General features: G+C 38.0%; 1 protein-coding gene across 5 annotated transcripts in view; it reads right to left on the bottom strand.

Moving 5' to 3' along the window:
- The window catches only part of LOC137627665 (histone-lysine N-methyltransferase SMYD3-like), an 89,905-nt gene extending 63,124 nt beyond the window's left edge, over positions 1-26,781 (bottom strand). For 3 of the 5 annotated variants that reach the window (XM_068358849.1, XM_068358846.1, XM_068358847.1), the window contains exons 1-3: positions 18,362-18,399; positions 14,236-14,401; positions 5,246-5,315 (exon numbers count right to left, since the gene is read on the bottom strand). In XM_068358849.1, the coding sequence (XP_068214950.1) occupies positions 5,246-5,315; positions 14,236-14,298 (133 nt within the window). In that variant the 5' untranslated portion in view covers positions 14,299-14,401; positions 18,362-18,399. Of the gene's footprint in view, positions 1-5,245; positions 5,316-14,235; positions 14,402-14,922; positions 14,942-18,361; positions 18,400-26,484 lie in introns of those variants that run through there. The other 2 variants (XM_068358850.1, XM_068358848.1) reach the window with 2 other exon arrangements.
- Positions 26,782-27,771: the final 990 nt, after the last annotated feature.

Below are 27,771 nucleotides of genomic sequence, written 5' to 3'. Positions count from 1 at the left end.
GTGAGATCAACTTAAGTGCTTCTCTCGCGACCATTGCTATTTCCCTAGTGTTAGACCATATGTTCTTGCATTCCTGTGTTACTTCATGTTCCCTTGTGTTTGCTAAGTATGGAATCTACAGGTGTTAAGGGGAAGTTGTGTGCAGCCTTCCTCTCACTCGTGTTCGTTGATCCTCACGTTTTGTGTACTGCATGTCGGTGTCGTGTGTTCTCCAACTGATACGTATGAGGAGATGTTCAGTGGCACAATATGACCACTAAGAAATTGAAGAAGTCAAAGAAGGACAGGTGACCTTCGAGGAATGGTAGTAGGTCTCGTCCTTCTTCGGCAAGTTCGACAGTTTCTGGGGACTTCTTTGTCTCCAGTGCTGCCTACAGTGGCAGAGGAGGTCTCTAATGAGACCGGATCGGGACCTCGTGTTTCCCCCTCTGTGGCCTGGAGACCCGCCTCGCAGATGTATCAGGGGTATTGAGGGTAGATGTTCCCCTATCTGCTCACGGGATGGCCGTCTCAGCTTCCGCTTAGCGTCTCTTAGGAGCCAATCTCTCCTAGTGGTTTCAAGGGACCTGTCCCACGTGGAAGGGAGTGGGAAGAATAAGAAGGACAGTTCTCCTTCCAAGAGAAGTCGTTCCTCCAGGTGTTCTGAATCTTCCCCTAACCCTGCCCAGAGCAGGGACCATGGTGATTTAGTGCTGGTCTCAGTCCGTTACTGAGACTTTTATCCCATTTATTCCTGTACCAATCATCCCAGATGTCTTGGTGTTCGAGGACGTGCTGTGGAATGAATAGCTTCATACGGATTCATTCATGAACCAGAAAATAATAAAAAGTAATTAAAGTTTTATCTTATACTTGAAATGAATGTTGTACAACATTCGCCCACCTTCTATGGCCTTCATCATTTATGATTAGTGTTGGTCAATCCCTCACTTTGGATAAAAGAAATTCTTGCATTAAGATTTTCATAATTTCGGTCTTATGTTTGAGCTACCGATTTCATTGAGCCCTTGTAGAAAAGATCAGTTTCTTGCTTCATACTTGGAAGTATGTTTGACATGCATACATGTAGGTATGTACGTTTGTATATATTTATATTTGTGCGTGTGTTGATGTTGATATTGATATTTTTCTTTTTCATAGATTATATGTTTATCTTTATGTATATATATACACATGTATGTATATGTATAATGAATGTATGTATATAGACAGTACATTTTTCATGGACGATTATATTTCCGTATGAACCAAGTCTCTCTGCTTGACTTTCGCAATAGTTATATTAGGTTCAACTGTAAGATTGTACGTCAAACTTGTCTTACATACAGTAAACCTTATATTTGTAACGTAGGCCTCGACTGCCTTTCATTCTGCCATCTGCCATCTTGGTCTGCCCTTGTTGACTGGCAGGCTGTTGTACAGACTGGGCTGCCACCTTACTTCCCACCGGCCACGAGGGAGGCCGCCTCTCAGCCTCTTAGAGTCGCTCCCCCCCCCCTCACCATGGGATAGCAGCACCAGCTCCTGTTCAGTGGCTACCAAGCGCTGATCTCTCCTCCTGGGAGCAAGAGATCTGGTCGGGTAACTCCAGGGCCTCGTTCAGGTCCCCCCTCCTAATCTTTGGTCCTTCCGGGATTGTTTCCACCCCTTCACCAGGGCCGGCCTTGCCAGATGTAGAGGGATTGTTGAGGGAGCTGATGGCTCAGTTCAGGCACCTGTTCCATGGCAGCGCTCCCTGCTCAGGGGGTGGTTCCTCACCGTTGCTAGCGGCGCCACGTGTTAACAACGCTCAAGTGCTGCCATCTTAGCCTGCCCAGCCTGGCCTATTTCCCACCGCTCAGCCTGGGCCACCTTCTCAGGTGCCCCTACCTTGAGCCGCCCAACCTGGACAGCAGTCCTCAGCCCAGGTTGGGCCGCCGTCTTTCTATCCACCGACCAAGTGTGCGGTCTCCGCCCAGCTGCGGGTAGACGTTCACGGGTGGCAGCTCCAGCTTCCACTCAGGTGCTCCCATGAACCGATCTCCCCTCCCGGTCGCCTGCTCCAGGACAGTGCCCCCTGCTCAGGGGGTTGGGGTCCCCCGTGGCGGGCAGTGGCGTCACGTGTTGTCCATGCGCCTCAGGCTTTCGCTGCCCAGGCGTTGCCATCTCAAGCGCCCCTACCTGGGGCCTCTCAGCCTGGCTGGTGGACCTCTGCTCAGGCTGGGTTGCCATTTTTCTATCTACAAATCACCTTTGCAGTCTCCATCCAGCCTGTGGTAGATGCTTCCCTCCCCCCACGTGACGGAGGCTCTATCTTAGTGGCTACTATGCTTAAGTTCCGATATCCCCTCGTGGGCGCAAGAGACCTGGTCTGGTCTCCCCAGAACCCCATTCAGGTGCCCACCGAGAGACCCCTTGTCGGCATGGGGAGCAGCGTACGTTGCTCCCCCCGCCCCACGGGAGAAGTACTATACTGCCAATGCTGCCCCATTTTCCCTACCTACCGCCTTGGCTCGGACACTCCGAGAGGGAACAGAGGACCGAGAGAGGAAGCGCCTCTCCTTCAGCCTGCTGTCTTATGGCTCCGTGGCTACTGGCCCGCACCAAACGTGAAGTGTAGCCGGGCGGAGAGAGGCTGGTTTGCAGCCCCTTCTGCCAGAGGGTCATAACACCGGCACTATTATTACCCGGTCCATGGGATGGACCTTTGAGCGGCAGGTCTGCAACGGGAGAGTTGGCTCCCATTTTCAATGTTGGGTCGAGGGATCACGCCGAGGATGGAGTAGGTAAAGAGACTTCTGCCTTCCTTAGTGTCCTTGGCCTCATCCGGAAGATTAACAGCCAGAGCCTTCCCGAGAAGGGAGAGGATTGTGAAGTTGTAAGAAGTAGAGCGACCTCTCATCAAGTGGGAGCCAGCCTCTCTGAAGGAATGGCAGAGGCTAGTGGGACACCTAGTATCCCCTGAGAAGCTCGTCCCCAGAGGGAGACTGATGCTGCGGCCGGACCAGCGGGACCTGAAGGAAACCCAGGGGCCCTATCATCGAGACACCCATCTGAGAGACGCTCTCATCCCAGTCAACCAGGGAGGTTCTCCAGTGGTGGTTAAACCCGAGGAATAACTTTGCAGGGGTGTCAATGCTGGATCCTCCTTCGGAAATCCTCCTTATCACGGACGCATCCGAGGAGGTGTGGGGAGCACATCTGCCGGTCCAAGCAGCTGCAGGACTTTGGTCTCTGGAGGAAAAAGCCCTCCACATAAACGAGCTCGAACTTCTGGAGGTTTGAAGAGCTCTCCTCGAGTTGGGAAGCTCTTTAGTGGGGAGGAGATTGGCCTTGATGAGTGACAATGCCACTGTGGTTGCATGCATCAGTAAGCAGGGCGGTTGCCGGTCCCGTCTTATTCACGACTTCATGGCGGAGATCCTGTCCTGGATCGAGGACAGTGCCTTCTCACTGATGGCTAGGTTTATTCCTGAGAAGAGGAATGTGGTCGCAGATGGTCTCAGCAGATGGGGACAATTGCCGACTGGCGAATGGTCTGAGGTGGCAAAACATTGTTGGAAAGGTGGGGTTCTCCCTGTCTGTACCTCTTCACGACAAGGCTAAATGTGAAGTTGCCAGTCTTCTGCTCCCCAGTGCCAGACTGACAGCAGCGATGGGACAAGGAGTAGAATGGTCGTCTTGACCTGAGAAGGGTTGCCTGAGGCTTCTCCCAAGTGCATTCTGGGAAAACAAGGGAGGCCAGGGTTGCACATTTGGAGAGGGGGGGATTAGGCCTGTTGGGAGGGGGAAATTTCTGGTCATGGGGACTAGCTAGCCCATGTTCTCCTAAACAGTGGTTCTTGGTAAGTATGTTAGGAAAACAGTTTTCTTAGAAATTGTCATGTTTCTACAAATCTGTCGTGTCACATGGAGGTGAGATACCAGGGAATTTTTGCAAATAAGTCAAAATTTAAAATTAATAAGCCAAAACATTTCACAGTAATCTGGAAGATCAGACCAAAGCCAGGTTTGGTTATGAGGAGGACACTAAAACAAGTCCTATTTATTTTCCATGTGACATAACAATAGTGCATTTTCTCATGATGTTGCACAAGATCCATGGATAAACTAAGAGGATAGGTGTCTATAAAAGAATATATATGGTAGTTTCGGTATTTCTTTGCTCATTATATATTTAAGCACAGAACATGCTGTTCTTTAAGATTACTAAAGGGTAGCAAAAGGGTCAAGGTTCTGAAACGAAGACAGGAGGTATTATCTAAAGTAGATGGAAAAAAAAGGTCCATCTATTAAAGGGGATAATTATTTGCCATTTCTCATTCTTTGGTGTGATTTACGATCTGTGAACATAGAGCATGCATGAAAAGAGGAGGCCGGTTCACTTTTTGGTTATAATACATTTTTTTTTCTGTATAATTAAGACCTGGCAAACTGTGAGCCTATTCTACAGTAATGAGCAATTGACCCCCATTCCTTTAGCTACTCTGATATACCACTAGGTTCTAAATTAACACCAATTTAAAGTATATTCTCCGTATACAGTATTCTCATATTTGTGCATGTTACAGTGTTAGAGTGAATTACTTAGAAGTTTATGAATCCATACAGTGACTCTCCTAGCAGAAGTTTCTACTGAATGTAATTTTGGGGGAGACTTAATACTATTTGGATCTTTTAGACGAAATAAAGAATTATATGGTTTTGATCTTTCAAACGAAATGCGAAAGAATATCAACGGATTAGCTAGTTTTTCAAAAGATGTAATTTCGATCAGATGCAGTCATGCACATCTAATGGTTTTAATAGCTTGAATTATATAATAATGATAAGTGGTAACCCCTTCATACCTAGGAAAGAAGAAATTAAGAAATAAAACTAGCTGCAATAATAGAAGTACAGCACTATAGTTGTTTTGGTAGCTCACTATATTCTCTTGTTAGTATTTAGTTTTTTGTTAATACTGTCCAATATATCTCCAGAATAACTATAATTTCCGGCCTTAATGACAACCTTGTCCCTGAAGTAGAAAAGCATGATTCGTGATAATGTAGGTAGGGTGATGAACGATATAAAAAGCATGTTTGTCAGCAGAAGTGAATTGTAATGATTTTATTAGCGATGGAATGTACGTTATTGTGACACAGACCCTACAAGGAAGCTCTTTGGAATTATGAGAAAAGGCTTTTTTTTTTCTACTGAGGCGAGTGCCAGAAAATAGAGTGATGAAAAGTTATATATACTGCATATATACCAGATAACTTACGGTTCATGAGGTCCCTGAACCTTCTCCCATCTTTTGCGTTATATTTTTCCACTATTTTGCCACCTCCATTCTGAAGGAAGGAAAAGGACTTTTTGATTTCTGTTCCGTCGGAAAGTTGGTAGCAACTGAGACAACAATTATTATTAATTATAGTGGCACACAAATACTGATTTCTGTTCTGTTGAAAGGTTTGCAGCAACTGAGACATTGAATGTAGTAAAATCTTGTGGCACAAAGTTATTGATTTCTGTTCTGTTGAAAGACTTTTAACGTCAGAGACGACAATTATAGCGAATAATTGTATCAAATAGTTAATAATTTCAGTAGAAAAGTTGGTAGCTACTAAGACAGTGATTGCAGTGAATATATTGGCATAAATACATTTGTTACTCAAAATGATGCTTTTTTATGGTGACTTTGATTACAAGGGCATGTCGTAAAGTTTTGACTACAGATACATCAACCAATGGTAGCTACACATTTGATTTTATTTAAATGCGAGGTTAGCTACAGAAACACTGGATATGTAGCACACAAAAACACATCTATAATTGATGATGAGTGTGGTAACAACTCATATTGATTGTGATTTATAATGGGCGATGAAAGTGGAACTGATGGCGGCTAACTGGTATTATACTGTCATTATGTTATTAACATGGCGTATTAATCATTCTATGTTGATTTTTTTTATCTAACACTTGATAATTTTGTTTTTGTATCGATGTTAATATTTTTCATTCAGTATTCCAAATCCCTGAAAATGCCGTTTCAAGAGCATTAAGAAATAACCAACTTGCTTAAGCAGGACGAGCTCATTTTTTTACCAGCCAAAGGAATAAGAATATGGGAATCTTAATATGCTAATTGAATTTTATAACGCAATGTACTCAAAAGTTTGGCTCAAATTTGATATGATGAAGATGACAGTTATGATATGTATGATTGAATGTAAATTTAAGAAATTAAATAAGTCTTCTTCACATCGTTCATTGCTCGATGATCTTTAAGGAGTCTGCAAATGTCAACAGAGTTTTCATTAGGAGATGAAATTGAATATGCATTCCAAAGTCACCTGGAGTCCACTTCACTCGAGTGCCAGCTAAATGGAAATTGAAAGCAGGTAAAATGTTCAACGAAGGCTTTTGATTATAAGGAGATCTTGCTAATAGTAATATTAATTAAAATATTTACCAAGGGTTAGAGTCTCTAAAACAGAATGCATAGATTAATTATTCAAAATGATCCTTTTGTAATGGAACCGTTTGTATAAGTCTCATAACATTCACATATGCGGGTAGTCACGTTCTTCCATCAAGGGTTAATCTTTTAATGGCTAGCTATCCAATTACTAAACGATGCAGTTCTGTTTGCTATGATAATGTCTTTAATATTGTGGCAATACTTGCAAGCTTTGATGGTGTTTCTGTTAGCTTTAATGAATGCCATTAGCTACTAGGTCAAATATGCGGAATTGTTGATTTCATTTATGTCAATGGTTACTATCTCTGAGGAATTGTCTAATCACGACTTCCAGTGAGTATTACTAGCTCTTAACTGAAGAATTCTACTAGCTGCTAACACTGATGAATGTCACTAGCTGTAAGCTCAGATAAATTTTTTTCTTCGTTAGGTGCCAGCTTTGATGAATTTTATGATCCACTAGCCTTGGTGGATGTCGGTAAGGATATGTCTCTTTTGTACTTCATTAACTAGCTGCCTAGGTGACCATCTTTACCTGTTATATTTAATGTATATTGATTGCTTCTTGGCTCATATTATTAACTGATCAGCCTAATGATTACCACTAACTGCTATCTAAATTAGTTTGGATGTCATTATCAGCTAACTTAATGCTACTGGATAAGTAATTATATTGTTCAAAAAATTCACTAGCTATGTGTTCTGATTTAAATCACAAGCTTCTAGCTCAGAGGGCAATCTTTATTTGCTAGAACTTATCACTATCTTTTAATGCGGGTGGATGTCACTAGCCACTAATTCCATGAGATGATATAGTCTATTAGTTTTGTTGAATGTCACAAGCTTCCATTTCTGATGGATAGTTCCCAGGCCCACTGCTTCAATGAAAACCACTAGGCTTAAATAAAAATTGATGTTGAATGTCACTAGTTGAAAGTTCTATGAAACATATTGTAGTTGAAGTCATTACTGTATTTACCAGCTCTGGGGGATGCAAGTATTTGCTGAATCTGTTGGATGTTGCTAGTTATTTGGGATGTTGGGTATTGTACTGCACGTTTCACACATGCTCATACACTGTAACGGTATTAACTTTTTTTTTATATATAAATATCGCACTCCCCTCACTGGTAACAGAATCTGTTTAAGCTTGCCTTTTTCATGTATTAGCTGGGTTTAATTTTTGTGACGTTCTTGCTTGCAAGTACTTGTATATAATTTATGTTCGTTATCTATTTTATTAAATTTAGTTCCATTCCTTTCGCCTTTTTTTTATAACTTGACAGCCCACTCGTACAACTGGTGACTGCTGGAGGTACAGCTCCTTTCCGCCTTCCCCCTCACTGCTGTGCCGCCCTCCGACCCTGACTCTTCTCTCCACGCCACTTCCATGAAACTACTGCCCTTAGGTTGATTTTTGCACGCCGTGATTCAGTTTTGCATTAAGGGTGTGACTCACTCAAGCACCAGACTGTGTCCTTGAGGTGGTCCCCGAGGACACTTTCATGGAAATCTCTAATTGTCTTTGCTAACAAGGGATAACCGAATAGCTTATGACACCTTCAAAACATACCTCCTGGAGCAATATTTGCTATCACCAGGTACCCATATAGCCCAGGTATTTCTGCTCTCTCGACAACTGTTGGGGGACTAAAAGGCTGTGCTTGCCCTCTGGGAGGAAATGACCAGTATTTCTCGCTTGCAACCTGCTAAAAACAGTTCTCCTCGGGAGGTGAACATACTTCATGCTCTTTGGGTACGACACCTACCCAAACCTGTACGAACTGCTATCCCTGATGTCAATATTTTGTCCATGAAAGACCTGATAACCAAAGTTGATGCCCTTATGGATAGCTACTTCACTACCTTCAAGACCTCCATCAACATCTCTCCTGATGAAGAGGACAACCACTCAACATCAACCGTAGGTGACAATAATGTAGTAGGACACAGACGCCCAGTCCGTGATGTGTCGGAGAGGTGACAAAGCCACCCACCACCCACATATGCCACTTCTTTCTCATGCCCTAACCATTGACCTCTCCAGCCACTTGCTGACGTCCATCGGCTGTAGTTGTGCTACTAACACTCCAAATTCACAGCTACTGCAAAGAAATGTGCGAACGGTTGTCAGTAGCCAAGACACGTAAGTAGGTCATCGTGCGTGGCGGTGGTCTCCCTTATTGCTAATCTTTTCTTTTTGTATGATGTAGGAATGAGTGTGAAATTTTTGGTAGACATTGGTGCTTGCTGTTCTCTTCTACCAAGGCCAATCTCCATGACACAACGTAGTCTGTCGACGTCCGCCTGATAGCTGCCAACGAATCTGCAATTCCCACCCATGGGTACGAGACCCTCACATTATCGTTTAAAAGCGCTTAATACCATTGGGAGTTTCTCGATGTTGACATCACATTGCCAAGCCTCGGTGTGGATTTCCTCTCCTATTTCCACCTCCTGAATGATGTTGTTCACCGACGGTTAGTCAACACAGACTCTTACTCGTTGACACCTCTTCAGTCCGCCCCCTCCGACCTCACTCGCCACATCAGCGCATCCACAGATGCCATCGATGCCCATTTCCTCATGTTGTACTTGGAAGTCTTCCGTCCAGAACTTCGCCAAACATCCACGTTTCCCGCCAAACATGGTATTTATCACCATATCAAGACAACGGGGACCTCAGTGTTTGACACATTTATACGTCTTGCACCGGATTATTTGGCAGCCGGTCAACAAATGTCTGCCAAATGAAAAAATGGGCCTCTGCCATAAGCCCTCAAGCCCATGGCTGTCGCTCTTACACATCGTGCTGAGGTTACCTCGTACTTGCACAAAGTGAAGTTTTTCTACACGTTCGACCTCCTGAAGGCATATTTCAAAGTGCCCATGAACCCAGAAGATATCCCCAAGACCGCCATCACCACCCCTTTTGGTACATACGCCTTCAATTACTCCTATTTTTGGGGGGGCCTTTGTAATGTTGGAGCCACTTTTCAACGCCTCATGGATGACATCTTACGGGACTTCCCCTTCTGCATATATTACGTGAACAACATACTTACGATCTCTTCCTCCAAAGAAGAACACTTCCGTCACCTGAGCATCATGCTTGAACGTCTAAAACAGAACAGCCTTGTAGTCGTGTACGACAAATGTACCCTTGGCGCCAATGAAGTATTGTTCTTAGGGCACCACATCACTCTTGAAGGAGTCTACCCCCTCCCTAAGAAGGTAGCGACCGTTCAGAATTTCCCCATGCCCTCGACCGGCAAAACACTTCCAGAATTCTTTGGAATGATCAACTATTATCACCTGTTCCTGCAGCATGGCCGCTATTCTTGCCCCCCCCCCCCATGCCTTCCCGAAGGCCAAGCCAAAAGACCTGAAGTGGGGTTCCCTTCTCCACCGATGCTAGTGATATCACTATTGATGCTCTACTTGAGCAGGTAGTTAATGACTCGCCCCACCCATTGGCCTCCTTCAGTAGGAAACTGTCCAAGGCGGCATCCGGCTACTCTACCGTTGACCGTGAATTGCTGGCAATGCATTTGACTGTCCGTAACTTTTGCCACCACTAATAAGGTACGTCCTTCATCATTCGCACGGACCACAAGCCTCTGGTGCATGCTTTCACCCGACAGTCCGATGCCGGGTCTGCCCGTCAACGCTGATATCTCTGCCGTGTCTGAATACAATTGCACACTTCAACACGTCCCTGGAAAAATGAGTCCCATTGCCGATGCCCTGTCTAGAAATAAATTGGCTGCCATTCACCTGGAATTGGATTACAATGCATTGGCAGAAGCTCAACAAAAAGGCCCAGAGTACTAAATATGTAGGACATACTGCATATCCCTCCGTTGGGAAGACGTCGCCCTTGACGACTTCAATGCCACCTTCTTCTGTGTCAGTACCTGTAGACTCAACCATGGATACCTGCCCTCATGTGCCGTCAGGTGTTTGATTTCATTCATTCATCGTGCCGATTTAATGCACAGTTACTGAAGACGATGTTCATTTAGCGCGGCATTACTAAGGATGCTAAGGCTACCTCATGCCAAACTTCAATAATACATCGACAAACAGATTCAGGAGTGGGCACCTTCCCTCAACCTCAGCATTCTTTTGCCCACATTCATGTCGTTGACATAGAAGGTTCCCTACCCACTTCACAAGTACATCGTTACCTATTTATTATTATTATTATTACTAGCTAAGCTACAACAATAGTTGGAAAAGCAAGATGCTATAAACCCAAGGGCTCCAACAGGGAAAAATAGCCCGGTGAGGAAAGGAAATAAGGAAATAAATAAACGATATAGGAAGTAGTGAAAATTAGAATAAAATATTTCAAAAACATTAACATTAAAAGACATTTGATATATAAACTATAGAAGGACTTATGTAATCCTGTTCAACAAAAAAACATTTGCTGCAAGTTTGAACTTTTGAGGTTCTAGCAATTCAACTACCCGATTAGGAAGCTCATTCCACAACTTGGTCACAGCTTGAATAAAACTTCCTGAGTACTGTGTAGTATTGAGCCTCATGATGGAGAAGGCCTGACTATTGGAATTAACTGCATACCTAGTATTACGAACATGATGGAACTCTCCGGGAAGATCTGAATGTAATGGATGGTCAGAATTATAAAAAAATCTTATGCAACATGCATAATTAACTAATTGAACGACGGTGCCTGAGATTAATATCTAGATCAGGAATAAGAAATCTAGTAAACTGTAAGTTCCTGTCCAACAAATTAAGATGAGAATCAGCAGCTGAAGACCAGATAGGAGAACAATACTCGAAACAAGGTAAAATGAAAGAATTAAAACACTTCTTCAGAATAGATTGATCACCAAAAATCTTAAAAGACTTTCTCAATAAGCCAATTGTCTGTGCAATTGAACAATACACAGACCTAATGTGTTTTTCAAAAGTAAATTTGCTGTCGAGAATCACACCTGAAATTTTAAGTCATACAAAGTTAAAGAAACATTATCAATGGTGAGATCCGGATGTTGGGAAGCCACGGTCCTGGACCTACTTACAATAATACTTTGAGTTTTGTTAGGATTAAACTTCATACCCCATAATTTGCACCCTGCATTTAATTTTATCGTTATTGTCCACTCCACTCGTGGGCCTGAAGCCATCCCCATGCAAACCACAATGCTCACCTCATGTACATCTGCCTTACTTTTAGGGTGGATCGCGAGATTTGGTATCCCTGAGCTTATTACTTCTGACAGAGGTACCACTTCCATATTTCAATTGTGGACATCAGTAGAGAATCTCATGGGCATCAGTTTACATCAGACAACCTTCTACAACCCTGCAGCTAATAGAATGGTTGAACGTTTTCATCGCACTCTCAAGCAGCTTTGATATCTCAATGCAATGACTCTCCAACTGGTTTACGTGGCATGCTTGGGTCCTTCTTGGTCTAAGGACCAATCCTAAAGATCCCCGGGATGTCTCGGCAGCTGAAATGGTGTATTTTGACCCGTTTGTCGTCCCTGCCGATTTTCTTCTGTTGACAACCTCCTCTGACAAACAACAGTGCCTACGTCATGTAGTGGGAAAATTTACTTCATGCCACCAGACTTACATGCCCCCACCAAAACAACACATACCAACAGATCTGCACAAGGCATCGTATGTTTTCCTGCGCAACACACACTAGTAAGCTACTGCTAATGCCCCGTTGCACGGGCTCTTTCCTCATAATCCATCACACAACGAAGGCTTTCTTAGTTAACGTTCGTGGCAAAGAAGACTAGGTCTCCATTGATCGCTTTAAACTTGCGTATCTCCTGCAAGAAGACCCACCCATTTTACATGTATGTTTTTTTAGGGGGAAAGCCATGTACCACATGTATTTCACACATGCTTATAACCTGTAACAGTATTTCATTTTTTTTATGGCTGGTTTGAATCTTTGTGACTTTCTCGCCTGCAAGTACTTGCATATAAGCTCGTTGTCTGTTGAATAAAGTTTAGTTTCATTTCTCTTGCCTCTTTGTTATAACATAACAGCCCACTCGCACAGTATCACCTCGAGATCGTTCACAAGGGCAATGAAATCACGTATATATTAGGCTCGCTTCATACGAGTGGATTGATTCTGCTCGGCTTTGTCTGTGCTGATTAGAAATCAATGAAGATCAACGAGGCCCTTCTCTTACTGTCCGCTCGGAAGAATTTCCGAGCGATAGTGATTTACTAAACACATGCACTGGTAATCCAGTGAAACAGCTTATAGAAACTACGAGACCGCTCGGGAAAAATCATCTCGTATGAAGACATGCCTCGTCACATGCGGAAATATATATTACTGTACGGATGAAAAGTGAAGCGAGCCTTAGACATCCACTTGACGGTTCTAATGTTGTTATTATTATTACTATCATTACATCTAAACTTTCAATGGGAGAAGATTAGATAGAGGTTATTAAGTGCGTCGGATAGATGAAAAAATATTGCTTTGTAAGAATCAGAAGTAAAAGGCTTAGAGCTTACGTGGTAACACCATGGAGGACGATGGAAATGTATCATTAAATATTTTTATTCATAGAAGCGTAGTCAAATTTGAATCCTATCTAGATTAGTATTTGATATGGATGAACACTGACTCCAAAAGAAATGAACGTAAGGGGCTTCGGTTGCAGATATTAACTTCTTTTCTCTGAAGGTCAATGTCTTGTATAAAAGTACCGTATATTGCGTTCAGTGTAGACGTAGAATTAGTGTTTAGAGCTATTGTAATGATGGTATATCCTTAAAATTAAATCGCTACAAATATCAAAGACATTTTTATCCATACATTAAAATATCTCGTCCCAACTTCCTTTTTGATAAAACTGTACATAAGTTTTGTTTTTTAACCGAAAAGGCTGTATTGATATACACTAACATCCGAAAATTCAGACAATCTCGTTTTTGGTTACTGGTATAGAAAGTGCTATGTTACGTTTCATTATCTTTATAGTGAAAATAATTTTGGGTTCCTTTGGCTGTAGTATTATCCACCGCTTTATGAAAGATGAGTCGACATTTAATCTTTCACCAAAAGTGATGGCTAGTTCGCTTCTAAACGATGTTTAAGTGATTCATGATCTTATGGTTTTTTATCTTATTGTTATTGATTTTGTTTATTTAATCATGTTTAATGCTGTTAGTGACATAGGAACTCCCTGTAAAACAAGCTGTTTTGTAAAGGATACTTACTGGTTGATTGGATTAGGTTTGGATTAAAAAAGCGTCCTAATTGCATTTTACAAAAGTTTCAAAAGGAAGATGCAAATAGTTCTGTAAATAAATTATTAAGATGACTACATTGGAGAGAGAGAGAGAGAGAGAGAGAGAGAGAGAGAGAGAGAGAGAGAGAGCTTTCTGAAATGTAAAGCAAAAAATACTATATGGCCGTAGGAAAAAAAGGAATCTAGTCGCAGTGTGATATGATCAAAAGTAAGCGCGCTAGCCGTATGATAACATAAACGGAAAAAAACGGTATTTTGAGAAAGGTTTAAAACATAAAAACAAATTCGTATCAAAAGGTAATTATACCAGATCAGCAACTAACAAAAAAAAATATGAAATAGTAAACTCTATATTATGAAAGGAACACAGGAACCTAACATACAATGTGGAAACAATTAGCCTATGAAATGGTACGTTAGGGCATAAACAAATTTATGAAGTATTTTTGAAGACACACACAGTGGTACACGAACATACAGACATGAAAAATAAATTTCGAAAACAAATCTCCATTATACCTGAAGTTTGAAAATTATTCTGGCCACGAGCCTGACGAAGGAAGGGGGGAAATCTTGTTGCATTCTCTTCAGGCGGGCACACTCGTATTGGTGGAAGTCCCAGCCAAGTCTTTCGCATCCCGGGCTGCAGTACCACTGGAGGCGACACGTCTTACAAGGATTGTGCCTGTGTTTTTTTTTATTCCGTTTATCAATCATAGAAAAGAAAAAGAAAAAACCGTTGATTATTTCCTTGATAATTGTGTATTTTATGGAGGTTTTTAGTTTTTTTTTTTTGGTACATTTATAGTATCTTTACTTCATCTTTTTATTTGACTTATTCTTATGTGAAAGAACGTGAGCTGGCTTGCATGTAATTTTATATATATATATATATATATATATATATATATATATATACATATATATATATATATATATATATATATATATATATATATATATATATACATATATATATATATATATATATATATATATATATATATATATATGTATGTATATATATACATATGTATATATATATATATATAAACAGAAGATACAACCATTTCTAGTCCACTGCAGGACAAAGGCCTCAGACATGCCAATTCATGTGTGCGGTTTGGCCAATTTTCATCACCATGCTGACCAGTGCGAATTAGAGATGGTGGGAGATTTTTGTCTGATCGATCACAGCAAACAAACTTAATAAGGGTAGCCCTCACTAGTACAAGTTTGCTAATCATGGCTGTATGAAAACCCTTTCACTGTGTTAAGGTATCCGACCTCAGCATGCCTAGATGCTTTTAAGAATTTAGTTTTAGAAATGTAGGAATCATCGGTTATGAGGGAGAATACCTTAAGAACTTGAGATTTACTGATGAAATTGTTCTATTTAGTGAATCATGGGAGGAATTGCAAAAGATGGTAGAAGATTTTAATGAGAAAGCTGAAATGTAGGACTGAAAATTAATGAGTAAAACTAAGATAATGTTCAGTGAAAATGCAGAGAAACACCAAATAAGGGTTATGAACGATTCTTTAGATTGTTAATGACTATACATACGTAGGTCAGACACCAAGTGTTTCCCTAGGACATGCGACCGAAATTAAAAGAAGGATAGTCATGGGATGGAGAGCTTTTGGTAAACGAAATGGAATTAGAAAATGTAAAATGCCGGGTTCTCTAAAAAGAAAAGTATGTATTCAGATGGTCCTATGAACGTATGCATCAGAAACTTACTAAAGTATTTCAACACAAGCTAGTTACAACTCAAAGAGCTATTTAAAGAATAGCGATGTGATTAACACTAAGAGAGAAAGCGAGCAAAATGGATATATGAGCAAACTAAAGAATATGATATTCTAACAACATGAAAGAAAAACAAATGGTCATGGTCAGGACACGTAATAAGAATGACAGGCAATAGGTGGACATTAAGAATAACAGACTGGGTCCCAAGAGATTGCAAGCTAAGCTGAGGAAGGAAGATAAGACAATAGCTTGACAAACTAAGAAAATTTGGGTATAGACATACACAGAAAGATCATTAAGAGGCACGAATGGAAGGACATGTTTGAGGCTTTTGTTCTGTAGGTGACTTAGCTACGGTTGATGATACATTCTGTATAGGTGTGTGTACCCCTTCTGAGTAGGGATATCCTAACGTGATGAAAGGTTTTGCGTATTGCCATGATCAGCAAAGCTGTACAAGTAAGAGCCCCCCATACTTGGTTGGTTTTGCTTAAGACGATCAAACGAAAATCTCCCACCAGCTTGCTGATGAAAATTGGCCAAACCCCAGGCATGAATTCGACATATAGACATAAAGACATGCTTGAGGCCTTTGTCCTGCAATGGACTAGAAACGATTGCGTTTGTTGTTGTTTTATATACAGTATTTATGCATAGGCTACGTATGTATGGATGTGAATTTGTGTATATGTGTATGCATGTATATATAAGTATATATAGATATATATCCATGTATATATAGGAATATATAGTATAAACATATGCATACATATGCATATGCTTATATATATACATATATATATATATATATATATATACATATATATATATATATATACATATATATATATATATATATATATATATATATATATATATACATACACATACACATATATCTATCTGTCTATCTATCTATCTATCTATATATATATATATATATATATATATATATATATATGTATATGTATACATATACATATAAAATGATCTCAAGTGTGCATCAACCTGTACACATATAGGTCGACAGTAGGCTATATATTTTCTCATTTATCGCCCATTCACACTTTATTGTTGTCTATATGTCAGTGTAGATCGGTAACTAGAGAGATCAATCAAATATTTATTCATAAATGTAATCCTGACTTCATATGTTACTGAAGAAACAAGTCAATTTACATTGCCCCTGCTTGGAGAAATAATACCTTAGTTTTTTCTAATATATCCCTGAGACATTTCAAGTCAGACAAGCTGTTATAAAGACTTTTGTTAAAACATTGGTAAGTGCTTGAAAAATTCAATGTCGGAAAAGCTTAAAATTGAAGTATTTTAGAGTGGAAATAAAGTAATCAACCGGTAAAAAAAGCACAACATGCGGTGAGAGGGTGCTTAAAAGATAACTATGTACAGTACTGTGACTGTAGTACTTCAGTTAGATAAAAATATCTCCAATGTTATACAAAAATAACATCAAGGTTTCTCAAAATATCTCCATGTTAGACAAAAATAACATCAAGGTCAGAATCTGTCAAAGAGGCAAACAGTTGGAGATCTTTAGGAAAACATGCAAGTAAAGCATGAGAGAGAGAGAGAGAGAGAGAGAGAGAGAGAGAGAGAGAGAGAGAGAGAGAGAGAGACTCGTTAACAAAAATAACAAACTAGGAATAGTTACAAATAAGCACGTGGTACCATCATCATAAGGCATTGAATAAGCATTATTTTTAGAAGCTTGTAACTTTTTAGTTTCTGGCGGGTTTATTAATTCCAATAAAATATTTATAAAGCATCAAAATGACAAAAAAAAAAATTCTATTGTTGTTAAACAAGATCTTCGTATCTATGATTTGGCAAAAGAGTTTAAACATCATTTCAATGCTTAGACTGAAATACTACCCAACCTCCATCATCTGTTCTTACAGGTGCTGTACTGTAGTTTGGTTACAGCTTTACAGTTCTCTAGGTAACCGTGTATACGAACTGTAAAGTTTATCAGTAGTAATTTAAACATGGTATTGAGGCAGTATATCGTGGGTACGTTTGTTTGGCACCTTTAAACACCATGCCAACCAAAGCTCCCACCAAGTAGCCAATACTTGTGGCCAGATTGATGGTGCATATATTCATGTGTTTCAGCCTCTTGGTAACACACGAGGCTTTCGTTTTGAATCAACGAATCAACACTTTGAAATATTACTTCAAGGAGAGAAAATATGACCGAACTTACGCTATATTCAGGCATCCGGTAGACCATGAGCTGCAAAGTATCACCAATGGGAAAAGATATTTTGTCTGCAGCTGATCATCAGATACACGTTAATCATATTTAGAACAGGCGTAGTAATGAACAAAGGTAGTGAATGATATATTGTTAACCGAAAGCTTACATATTGGCCAGCCAAATATTTTTCTTTAATTTGAAAAAATAAAAATAAAATATTTGTATCACGATTTTACAAGGAGTAATTGCTGTTATAAAAGATAATGGAATTTCATGAAACAGTTTGCTGTACCGTAAGATTTTTGTTAACGTTATTGTGAGGTCTTAATTATTGGTGTGACTGATTATGAGCACCTTTCATGCAAGGGTTTTTTTTTTACGGAAATATTACTGTATAAAAATGTTATTTAGGATCATGCTATAATTGACTAACAACCAAAAAAAAAAAAAAAAAAAAAAAAAACTTCTTGAGGGTTTCTTTCATTATACACGGAGTACATAGCCAAAAGTAATAGGCCTCTAGAAGATCCTGTTGAGGCAAATAAAAAAAAGTCTTGGTAAGAGAATTCATTTTCTCTCTTGTATGTATAGTGAAAGAAACCGAAGTGACTTTTCTCAAGGATATTAGGAAAAATAAGTATTTCACATAGGATATATCAGGGTGATCAAACCTCGTAGTTCCCGAAATTATCGGTCTGGCTTACATTCTGGAAATGAAGAAGTCATTGGTTAAAATAAATAGATGAGGTATGGTATCATATTTTTATAAGCAAATAGATTAGTTTTAAAATCATTTTTAGAAGTTGCTTCTGTGGGATAAAGCTTTACTTATATATATACACACATATATTAATGTATATACATAGTAATAAACAAGGGTAGTGCATGATGTATTGTCAATAGAAAACATACATTTGGCCAGCAAAATATTTTTCTTTAATTTGAATGAAAACATTGAGTTGTATCACGACTTTACAAGAAGTAATTACTGTAATAAAAGATAATGAAATTTCATAAAACAATTTACTGCACTGTAAGATTTTTGTTACCATTGCTGTGGTTTCAATTATTGATGTTACTGATTATGAAAATCGTTCATGCAAGGGTTTTCGGATATAATCCTATATAAATATTAATTTCTTAGCCCTTATTATTTTGGATAATGCTATAATTAACTAACAGTCAATTTTTTTTTCTTCAGGGTTTCTTTCATTATACACAGAAAACAAAGCCAAAACCAATAGGCCTCTCGAAGAATTAATTTTCTCGTGTATATAGTGAAAGAAACCGAAGTGGCTTTTCTCAGGGATATTAAGAATAATAAGTATTATACATAGGATATATCAGGGTGATCAAACCTTGTAGTCCCCGAGATATATAGGTCTCGCTTACATTCTGGAAGTGAAGAAGTCATTGGTTAAAATAAGTTGATGAGGCATGGTATCATATTTTATAAGCAAATAGATTAATTTAAAAATAATTTTCAGAAGTTTCTTCTATGGGATAAGATTTTACATTGTGTATAAATGTATAATCATATACATAATATATTACAATATACACACATTATGATACAACACACACACACACACACACACACATATATATATATATATATATATATATATATATATATATATTCTTATGAAGCTGGTCTAGTGTAGAGTAAATAAGTTAATCAGGAATTTTATTTATGTTTTCATATGTGCATTGAAGAGGTGAATAGCCAGTTTCTCTCATGTAGGTATGTCTGTTATGTAAATTACGTAAGACTTTCACTGATAATTTATTTGTATACTTCATTCAAGTCAGTATATGTAAATTTATGTTATTTTCAAGAATTAACATTTTATTTCACGTATTTTTGTTACGAAGTCTTACGTAAGTTGTTTGAGAGTGTTATGTGATCCATACGAGTTGTGAACAAGTGCTTATGTAAATGTTTTTTATATTTTCATGAGGTGTTGCGTCATGTTTGAGAGAAAATACGCAATTCTTATATTTAGCCACTTGTTTTGGAAGATTCTCGAAAATCCCAGTGTTAGATTTATTTTTTTTTTTTTTATTTCTGAGAACGGTAGGTGGGCGGAGCTGGCTGAGAGAGAGTTGCCGTGCAGTGGGGTCGGTTCTCCTTTTCGGTACGTGATAGTTTTTTTTTAACTCTGACGCCCTTAGGCCAACCCCCAAACTTCCAGATCTCGGCCTAAAATATTCTTGAAGTAGCTAAGTTTCATATATAAGCGATCCCAGGGATGCATAGATCAGATAGAGTATTCCAACCTTAAGTCATAGACATCTCCCCCTCTCTCTCTCTCTCTCTCATACGTCTCTTGTACTAGCCCAGTGCATTGTTATAAAAGCGTTCAGTGAAATCTGAAAGTTTTGGTGTGACGGGTTTTTGTAAACATAGAGAGTATTTATAAAAATTCTCTTAGAGTTTTTGTAACTGGCCCTGCAGAAATGTGAAAGGTATTTTTATCGTTTTCTGGTTATCTATTTTCATTAAGTATCAAACTTGATTGTTGGTGTAAAATTTAATTTCAAGTGAAACAAGTTATTGTATATTTTTCATAAGTATTATTTCTTTTGTCTTAGTTTGAGGTTGTATGCAGATTTAATATTACGAGTCAAGTGATTATACAATTTCCAGAGCGGAACATTTTTATCTTAATCTAAGTTTTGTTCGGACTTAATATTTCGAGTATTTTATTTTTATTTTTATGTGTGTGTTTATATATGTCTTGACAATTTATCGCTGAGACGAATGTTTCAAGTAGTTATTGTACTAGATTAGAAAACGTGACCGAGAGGTTACTTGACCGGCAGCCCAGAGCAGTTTGGGTATATGAACGAGGTACCAACATCTGTAAGTGGAAACACATGTGGGGGTCATCTAACATATGCAGAAAATGGCATCTGCCATGGTGGTGTTAGATTATTTCTATTTTTTTCCGTATCAGAAAATAAAATTTCTGAAATGCTCTAAATTAAGAGCTCTTTAGGTCTACGGCTTGAATAGTTTTAAAAGTAATAATGACCTGACTCGAGGTGGTAACAGAATTATAAAAAAGTCAAAAGATTTAAATAGTACAGATGGCTTACAAATATAAATTTTATTACATATTTAAAAGAGTATAAACATTTTACAAAATATCACTTAGTGCAATAAATTGGTATCAAGCTGGTTTTACTTTACATATTTTTATAACATAAATATATATCTCGATTTACACTCCTGTAATAAATCTGGAGAAATCTCAATAGTTCAGTATTCAATTAAAGAAATACAACAGACATTTAGTTGCTGCTTTCAGACAAGAGCACTGGCCCATATTATACAATTGGTTACGATCAACAGATTAATACACTTCCTAGGTAATAGCTGTCTTTACTAAATCTTGATAAATCTCGATAGTACTGTATTCAATTAAAGAAATACAAAAGACACTTAGGTGCTGCTTTCAGACAAGAGCACTAGTCTATATTATACAATTGCTTTCGGTCAACAGATTAACCTCTGTGGTAACAACTGTCTGTACAGAATCTTGATAAATCTCAATATTACAGTATTCAAGTAAGAAATACAAAAGACACCTTGTTGCTGCTTTCAGACAAGAGCACTGGTCTATATTATACAATTGGTTTCGGTTAACAGATTAATACATACTTGAATGACGTCAACAACAGGTTACATAAAAGTTTAGGCTTGGTAATAGACTGAGTGACAAAGACATCGATTATACAGACTTCTTAGCACTTTAAAAAATTCTTGTAGTAAATGGTACTGTAAATCACTATCGTAACCATCAATAATTCAAGCAAAAATGGTAATAGATTTGAACACTTACATTAATAGACTGAGTGACAAAACATCGATTATACAGACTTGACACTTTGAAAACAATGCTCACAATGAATGCTACTAGTAATCACTTTTTGTTAATTATCGAGATCAGAAATATATGAGAACAGAGGTATATAACTTAAAGGAACCGGAGGGAAACATTTCTTTCATAGGCGTGTCTTCAGTAGATTGATCAATGTGTGATTTTCCCCATGCTTTGGTTCGAGTTACATAACTGTCACGTGACATTTCACAAATCCTGGCCCCAGAATGCTTTTCGTTAAGGATCCTCATAATGGAATTTTACATTTTCATATTATAGGAGGTATCTAAAATTATTTCTATTCACTTGATGTTTTTCAAGGAAATCCGTATTTACCAAGATAAAAACAATTTTGAGATTAAGACTCCTTTTAAATGATGTCACTTACAATCTAAGCGACGCATAATCCTTCTAGAATATTCCAAATTCCACGTAAGCATGATTTTCCTCCATCTTGCCATAAACTTCTACAACGTCACTTTAGATATGTGTCGCATTAGAATCATTGGAATTCTCAATTGATTTATGTTAATGACATTTATATGACTGAGCGATTATATAACAAGAACTTAATGGTAATAATACATATGATTTCTATTACTTCTCATAACATCGTAATGAATTTAAGCTCTTAAGACATGTATTATAATTCTCTTAGAGAGATTAATCCTAACAGGTGGCACTGCTATTAAGAGATGCCGGATGCACCTAAAGTATTTCATCTGTAAGAAATGTTAAAGCCTAAGATTTTGTTAATTTTCATAATTGGAATAGAGATGCAAGATTGATATTATATGATAGACATTAATATTATATGATAGAGCTTCACTGTCTGAAAAAAGACTTCTGTATGGTAAACCTTTCCACAAAATGCCCCACTTAACCTGTGCGGGCACCCAAAGTCTCCGTATCTCGTCGCCATTTACATAAATTTTACTAACACTGTTAGCCTGTACAAACAAATGATGCACTTTGTGAAATAGTTTACTGAACAAAAGTTCTTCAGACAGTCAAGCGCTGTATAAAATTAGCATTGCATCTCTATTTCAATTATGAAAAAGAGTGAAATCTTATGCTTTAACTAGTTATAGATGGAATTCTTTTAATGCGTATGGCTCCCCTTTACAGCAGTGCCACCCCGGCAGACGCCCTTTTCTGCATATGTTAGATGACATATATTTTTACATTCTGATGTTGGTACCTCGTTTATATAGGCAAACCGCTTGGGGCTACTGGTCTAAACATATTTCTTTCCTTGCTGTTAAGATATTAGTTACAAAAGTGACTTTGAAACTTTTTTTTTTGTACTCCTTACTATTAACTAATGAGTATTAAAGTGAATGGTTATGTAACATGATTGTAGCGTTAGTTATGTTTTCTTTTTTTCGTCACTTAGACTTCAGAATGATCTCATGTTCGACCGTATGTGTGAATTTTTTAAACGCCACCTTGTTTTATTAACTTCGAAAAATAAGTTATCTCCATCTAAATTGTTAAGATTTTTATCTTTGCCTATTCCGTCGGGCTCTTAAATGATTCTTCCGATAAGGAATTTGCTCTTCTCGGAACTGTGATGTACATTTCGTTGTTGTCAGTAAGTGTCGGGAATGAAAATTAATGATATCCTTAGTGGTAATTATGTAATTATGTATTTTATCAAGAAGATTAGCGATCACTAGACTTCACGGGAAAATCGTTGAATGTTTTGACTTTGTAATACATGTGTTTTATATATATATATATATATATATATATATATATATATGTATATATACATATATATATGTATATATATATATATATGTATATATACATATATATATGTATATATATATATATATATATGTATATATACATATATATATGTATATATATATATATATATATATATATATATATATATATATATATGCAGAAGATCCACAAGGAAAATGAAAATACGAAATATAAGATTAAGTCCTGACTAGTTTCTGAAGAAGTATCACGAAATTAGTCAGGACTTAATCTTATATTTTCATTTTCCTTGTGGTTCTTCTGCATCTGAGCATCACGTTTTCCTGTGATTTTTATGCACATATATATATATATATATATATATATATATATATATATATATATATATATATATATATATATATATATATATATATAATCTCCTCCTCCTACGCCTATTGATGCAAAGGGCCTCGGTTAGATTTCGCCAGTCGTCTCTATCGTGAGCTTTTAATTCTATACTTCTCCATTCATTATCTCCTACTTCGCGCTTCATAGTCCTCAGCCATGTGGGTCTGGGTCTTCCTACTTTTCTAGTGCCTGGTGGAGCCCACCTTAATGTTTGGTGAAGTAATCTCTATTGGGGAGTGCGAAGAGCTTGCCCGAACCATCTCCACCTAACCCCTCATTATGATCTCGTCCGCCTATGGCACTCGTGTGATCTCTCTCATAGTTTCATTTTTAATCCTGTCCTCCCATTTAACTCCCAATATCCTTATGAGGGCTTTGTTCTCAAATCTACTAAATCTATTGGAGATTGTTTCATTGTCATACCACGACTCATGTCCATAGAGTAACGCTGATCTCACTAAACTGATGTATAGTCTGATTTTTATATGCAATTTCAGGCGATTTGATTTCCAAATTTTACTTAACCTAGCCATTGTCTGATTTGCTTTTTTCAATCTTTCACTAAACCCTAATTCTGAAGACCCTGTATTGAAGATCATAGTTCCTAAATACTTACATGATTCTACCTCATAAATCCTTTCTCCTTCCAATGATATTTCATCTTCCATTGCATACCTCGTTCTCATCATATCTGTCTTTCTTCTATTTATCTTCAGCCCAACCTCGTGTGATATTTCATGCATTTTGGTAAGCAAGCATTGCAAGTCCTGTGGTATTCTGCTAATAAGGACACCATCATCAGCATACTTTAGGTCTGCTAAATTCCTATCACCAATCCAGTCCAATCCTTCTCCACCATCTCCGACTGTTTTACTCATAACATAATCCATGAGTGTTATAAACAACATAGGTGACAACACATTCCCTTGAAGTACTCCGCTGTTCACTAGAAATTCCTTTGATAAGACTCCACTAACATTAACTTGCACTTGCTCAGCTCATGAATAGACTTAATCAAATTTACATATTTAAGAGGAATGCCATAATAATGCAGTATTCTCAATAAAATTGGCCGGTGCACACTGTCAAAGGCTTTTTCATAGTCCACAAATGCCATCAAAAGTGAATTTGTATATTATACGCATTGCTGTACATGTCTTAAATGAAAATTTGGTCAGTGCAACCTCTACCTTTTCTAAATCCTGCTTGTTCATCTCTCAGCTTTTCATTAATCTTTCTCTCCAGTCTCTTTAGAATAAGCATACTATATATTTTCATAACAATTGATGTAAGTGTTATGCCTCTGTAATTATTGCAATCAGTAAAGTCTCCTTTTTTGCCATTTTTACCAATGCTCCTAATTCCCATTCATCAGGTTTTTCCTCTTCATGCCACATTCTACAAAATAATCTTGTAAACACTCTGGAAGTCACTTCATTTTCGGCCAGTCTCATCTCGGCGGCAGTTATTCCATCTTATCCAGGGGCTTTCCATCTCTTTAGTGTTTTGAGGATAGCTTCAACTTCAAACACACTGAATTCATTCATGGGCACATCAAAGTCTTCATCAGCTTCAGGTATATCAATCAAATTATTCCCTTCATATCTCCTATTCATAACCTCACTAAAGTGTTCCATCCAACGCTGTCTTTTGTACCACCCGTCTGTCACACAATCGTACATAATAACAACATTTCTCTTTTTTGTATATATTATCCTTTGTATCTTCGCTCTCCCCTCGCACTGACAGCAACTTGTATTAACCTGTCTGCTTACTTCATTGTTAACTGTTAACAGAACCAGTTGCCGGTTTGACAAGAAATAGCATGTTTGTATTTTGTGACCTTCTTACCGGGACCTAGTGTGTATATATACTCGATGTGTCTGTAATACTTTCTTCATCTTCTGTTGTTATAACATATCCATCTCTCTTTATGATCGATATATGCTTTGCCCCCAAAGATATTTCATTAATAATTCTATGAACAATTCTTACACTATATCCACTCCCTGAATTCATAGCTTTGTCAGCTCATCTGCTCTACTGTCTAAATATTCTCTCCAGTTATTCCTAGCTTTTCTTTTGACCTCACTATCAATACTGGAATACTTATCCCACTCTACCTTGCGTGTGTGTGTGTGTATTAATTTTCACTTTCGTTAATTTCTCGAGAATGCATAATACTGTCAATTTAAAATTACTAAATTCGTATTGAGTTAAATTCCTTTTTGTAACAGGATTTGTACGATAGTCACGTTTCAGTCTTTACTTTTGCATAAACCTGTCTTCGAGAATCCAAGAAGGAAATGCTATAATTTATGATAGTATAGTTTTTTTGAGATTATGGGATGAATTTAGCACTAGACAATGGTTTGTTAGTTGATGGCACTTGATCATGGTCTGTTTAATCTAGCAGCTAACTAACACCAAGTAGGCAAATATCACTGAACTTCTCCTCTGAAATGATAGCATATGCAGTTGCTTGAGGTTCCTTTAGATTGCGTCCTTGGACCTCCACTGTCTGTTCTACGAAAACTCACTGGTACATTAGAACTCTCACTTGGTATATGTGATGTATTATTAAGGACAACATTGTGCCCTGTGTAATGATCTATTTTTGTTTCTAATAGCGTAAATTGTAAACCAAACATGCTTGTATTTGCCTACATTTCACAACCAGACCGAGGCTTTTGTAAATATACGAATCGAGTTCACTACCGAATGAATGAAACATAGACAGAAAAATTGAAGGTTCTAAAACCCAGACTCTTACTTGGCATGACGGAGGCAATAACCACAATATTCTGAAATGTGTTGATTATTGATGACGAAGGCAAAAGGCTCCGAGTTGACGATGAGGTCGCCCTTGTGAACTGGCCTCTTGTTCAAGAGAGACTTCGCCTGAATCCTGAGGTAGTAGTCCTTCATCTTCGGCCCTGACGGAAGTGAACAAAAGGCACCACAACAGAGCTCTTCGCTCCTGCTCTTTCGAGCGTCTGACTTCGGCACTTGGTAGATATTTCCCCTAACGTTACGCCCCTCTCTCTCTCTCTCTCTCTCTCTCTCTCTCTCTCTCTCTCTCTCTCTCTCTCTCTCTGCCGTAAAGCTCTTGATGACACGAGTCTGTATTTATTCCCGTACGTGTTCTCCTCCACGACCGCTGTAACGTACCACAGTGATGCTGCCCTGGGGCATGGTTGCCAGGTTGGCCTTTTTCAGGCCAAAAACCTAGATTTTGTCCTTTTTAAAAGATTGTTGGGCCTTTCGTAATATCACGAAAACAGGTTGTCCTCAAATGCTATATTTTTGGTCTTTTTTTCACTAATGGGTTGGCCTTTTTAAGCTACTGTTGATTAGAATTTGGCCTTTTCTCACTTAGAAAACCTGGCAACCCTGAATCCTGGGGCTGTGCCAGAGAAGGAGGCCTTGTGATTACGATGGTACCTGCTAGAGGCATCTCTCTCTCTCTCTCTCTCTCTCTCTCTCTCTCTCTCTCTCTCTCTCTCTCTCTACGGTCGCGTCGTTTTCTTTCCCAAGCTAGTTACGTTCTAAATTTATATTTTTTTCTTTCATTTTCTAGAAATACTTTTACTTTCACTTTTCAGTGGTCATTGTTTGGCAGTGAAATTCTCTCTCTCTCTCTCTCTCTCTCTCTCTCTCTCTCTCTCTCTCTCTCTCTCTCTCTCTCTCTCTCTATATATATATATATATATATATATATATATATCTATATATATATATATATCATCTCCTCCTACGCCTATTGATGCAAAGGGCTTCTGTCAGATTTATATATATATATATATATATATATATATATATATATATATATATATATGTATATATATATATATATATATATATATATATGTGTGTGTGTGTGTGTGTGTGTATTTTTATCTATAAGTATATATATATATATATATATATATATATATATATATATATATATATAGATTACAATATATATACCTATACGTCTGTATATACTGTACATTATATATGCGTTTACAGGGATGGCTCAAGAAATCAGTAATAAGTCACTGTCACTTTCATTCTTTCAGTTGCTT

This window comes from Palaemon carinicauda, chromosome 35 (genome assembly GCF_036898095.1).
Source record: "Palaemon carinicauda isolate YSFRI2023 chromosome 35, ASM3689809v2, whole genome shotgun sequence".
Lineage (NCBI taxonomy): Eukaryota > Metazoa > Arthropoda > Malacostraca > Decapoda > Palaemonidae > Palaemon > Palaemon carinicauda.
This window is presented reverse-complemented; position numbering and strand designations above follow the sequence as displayed.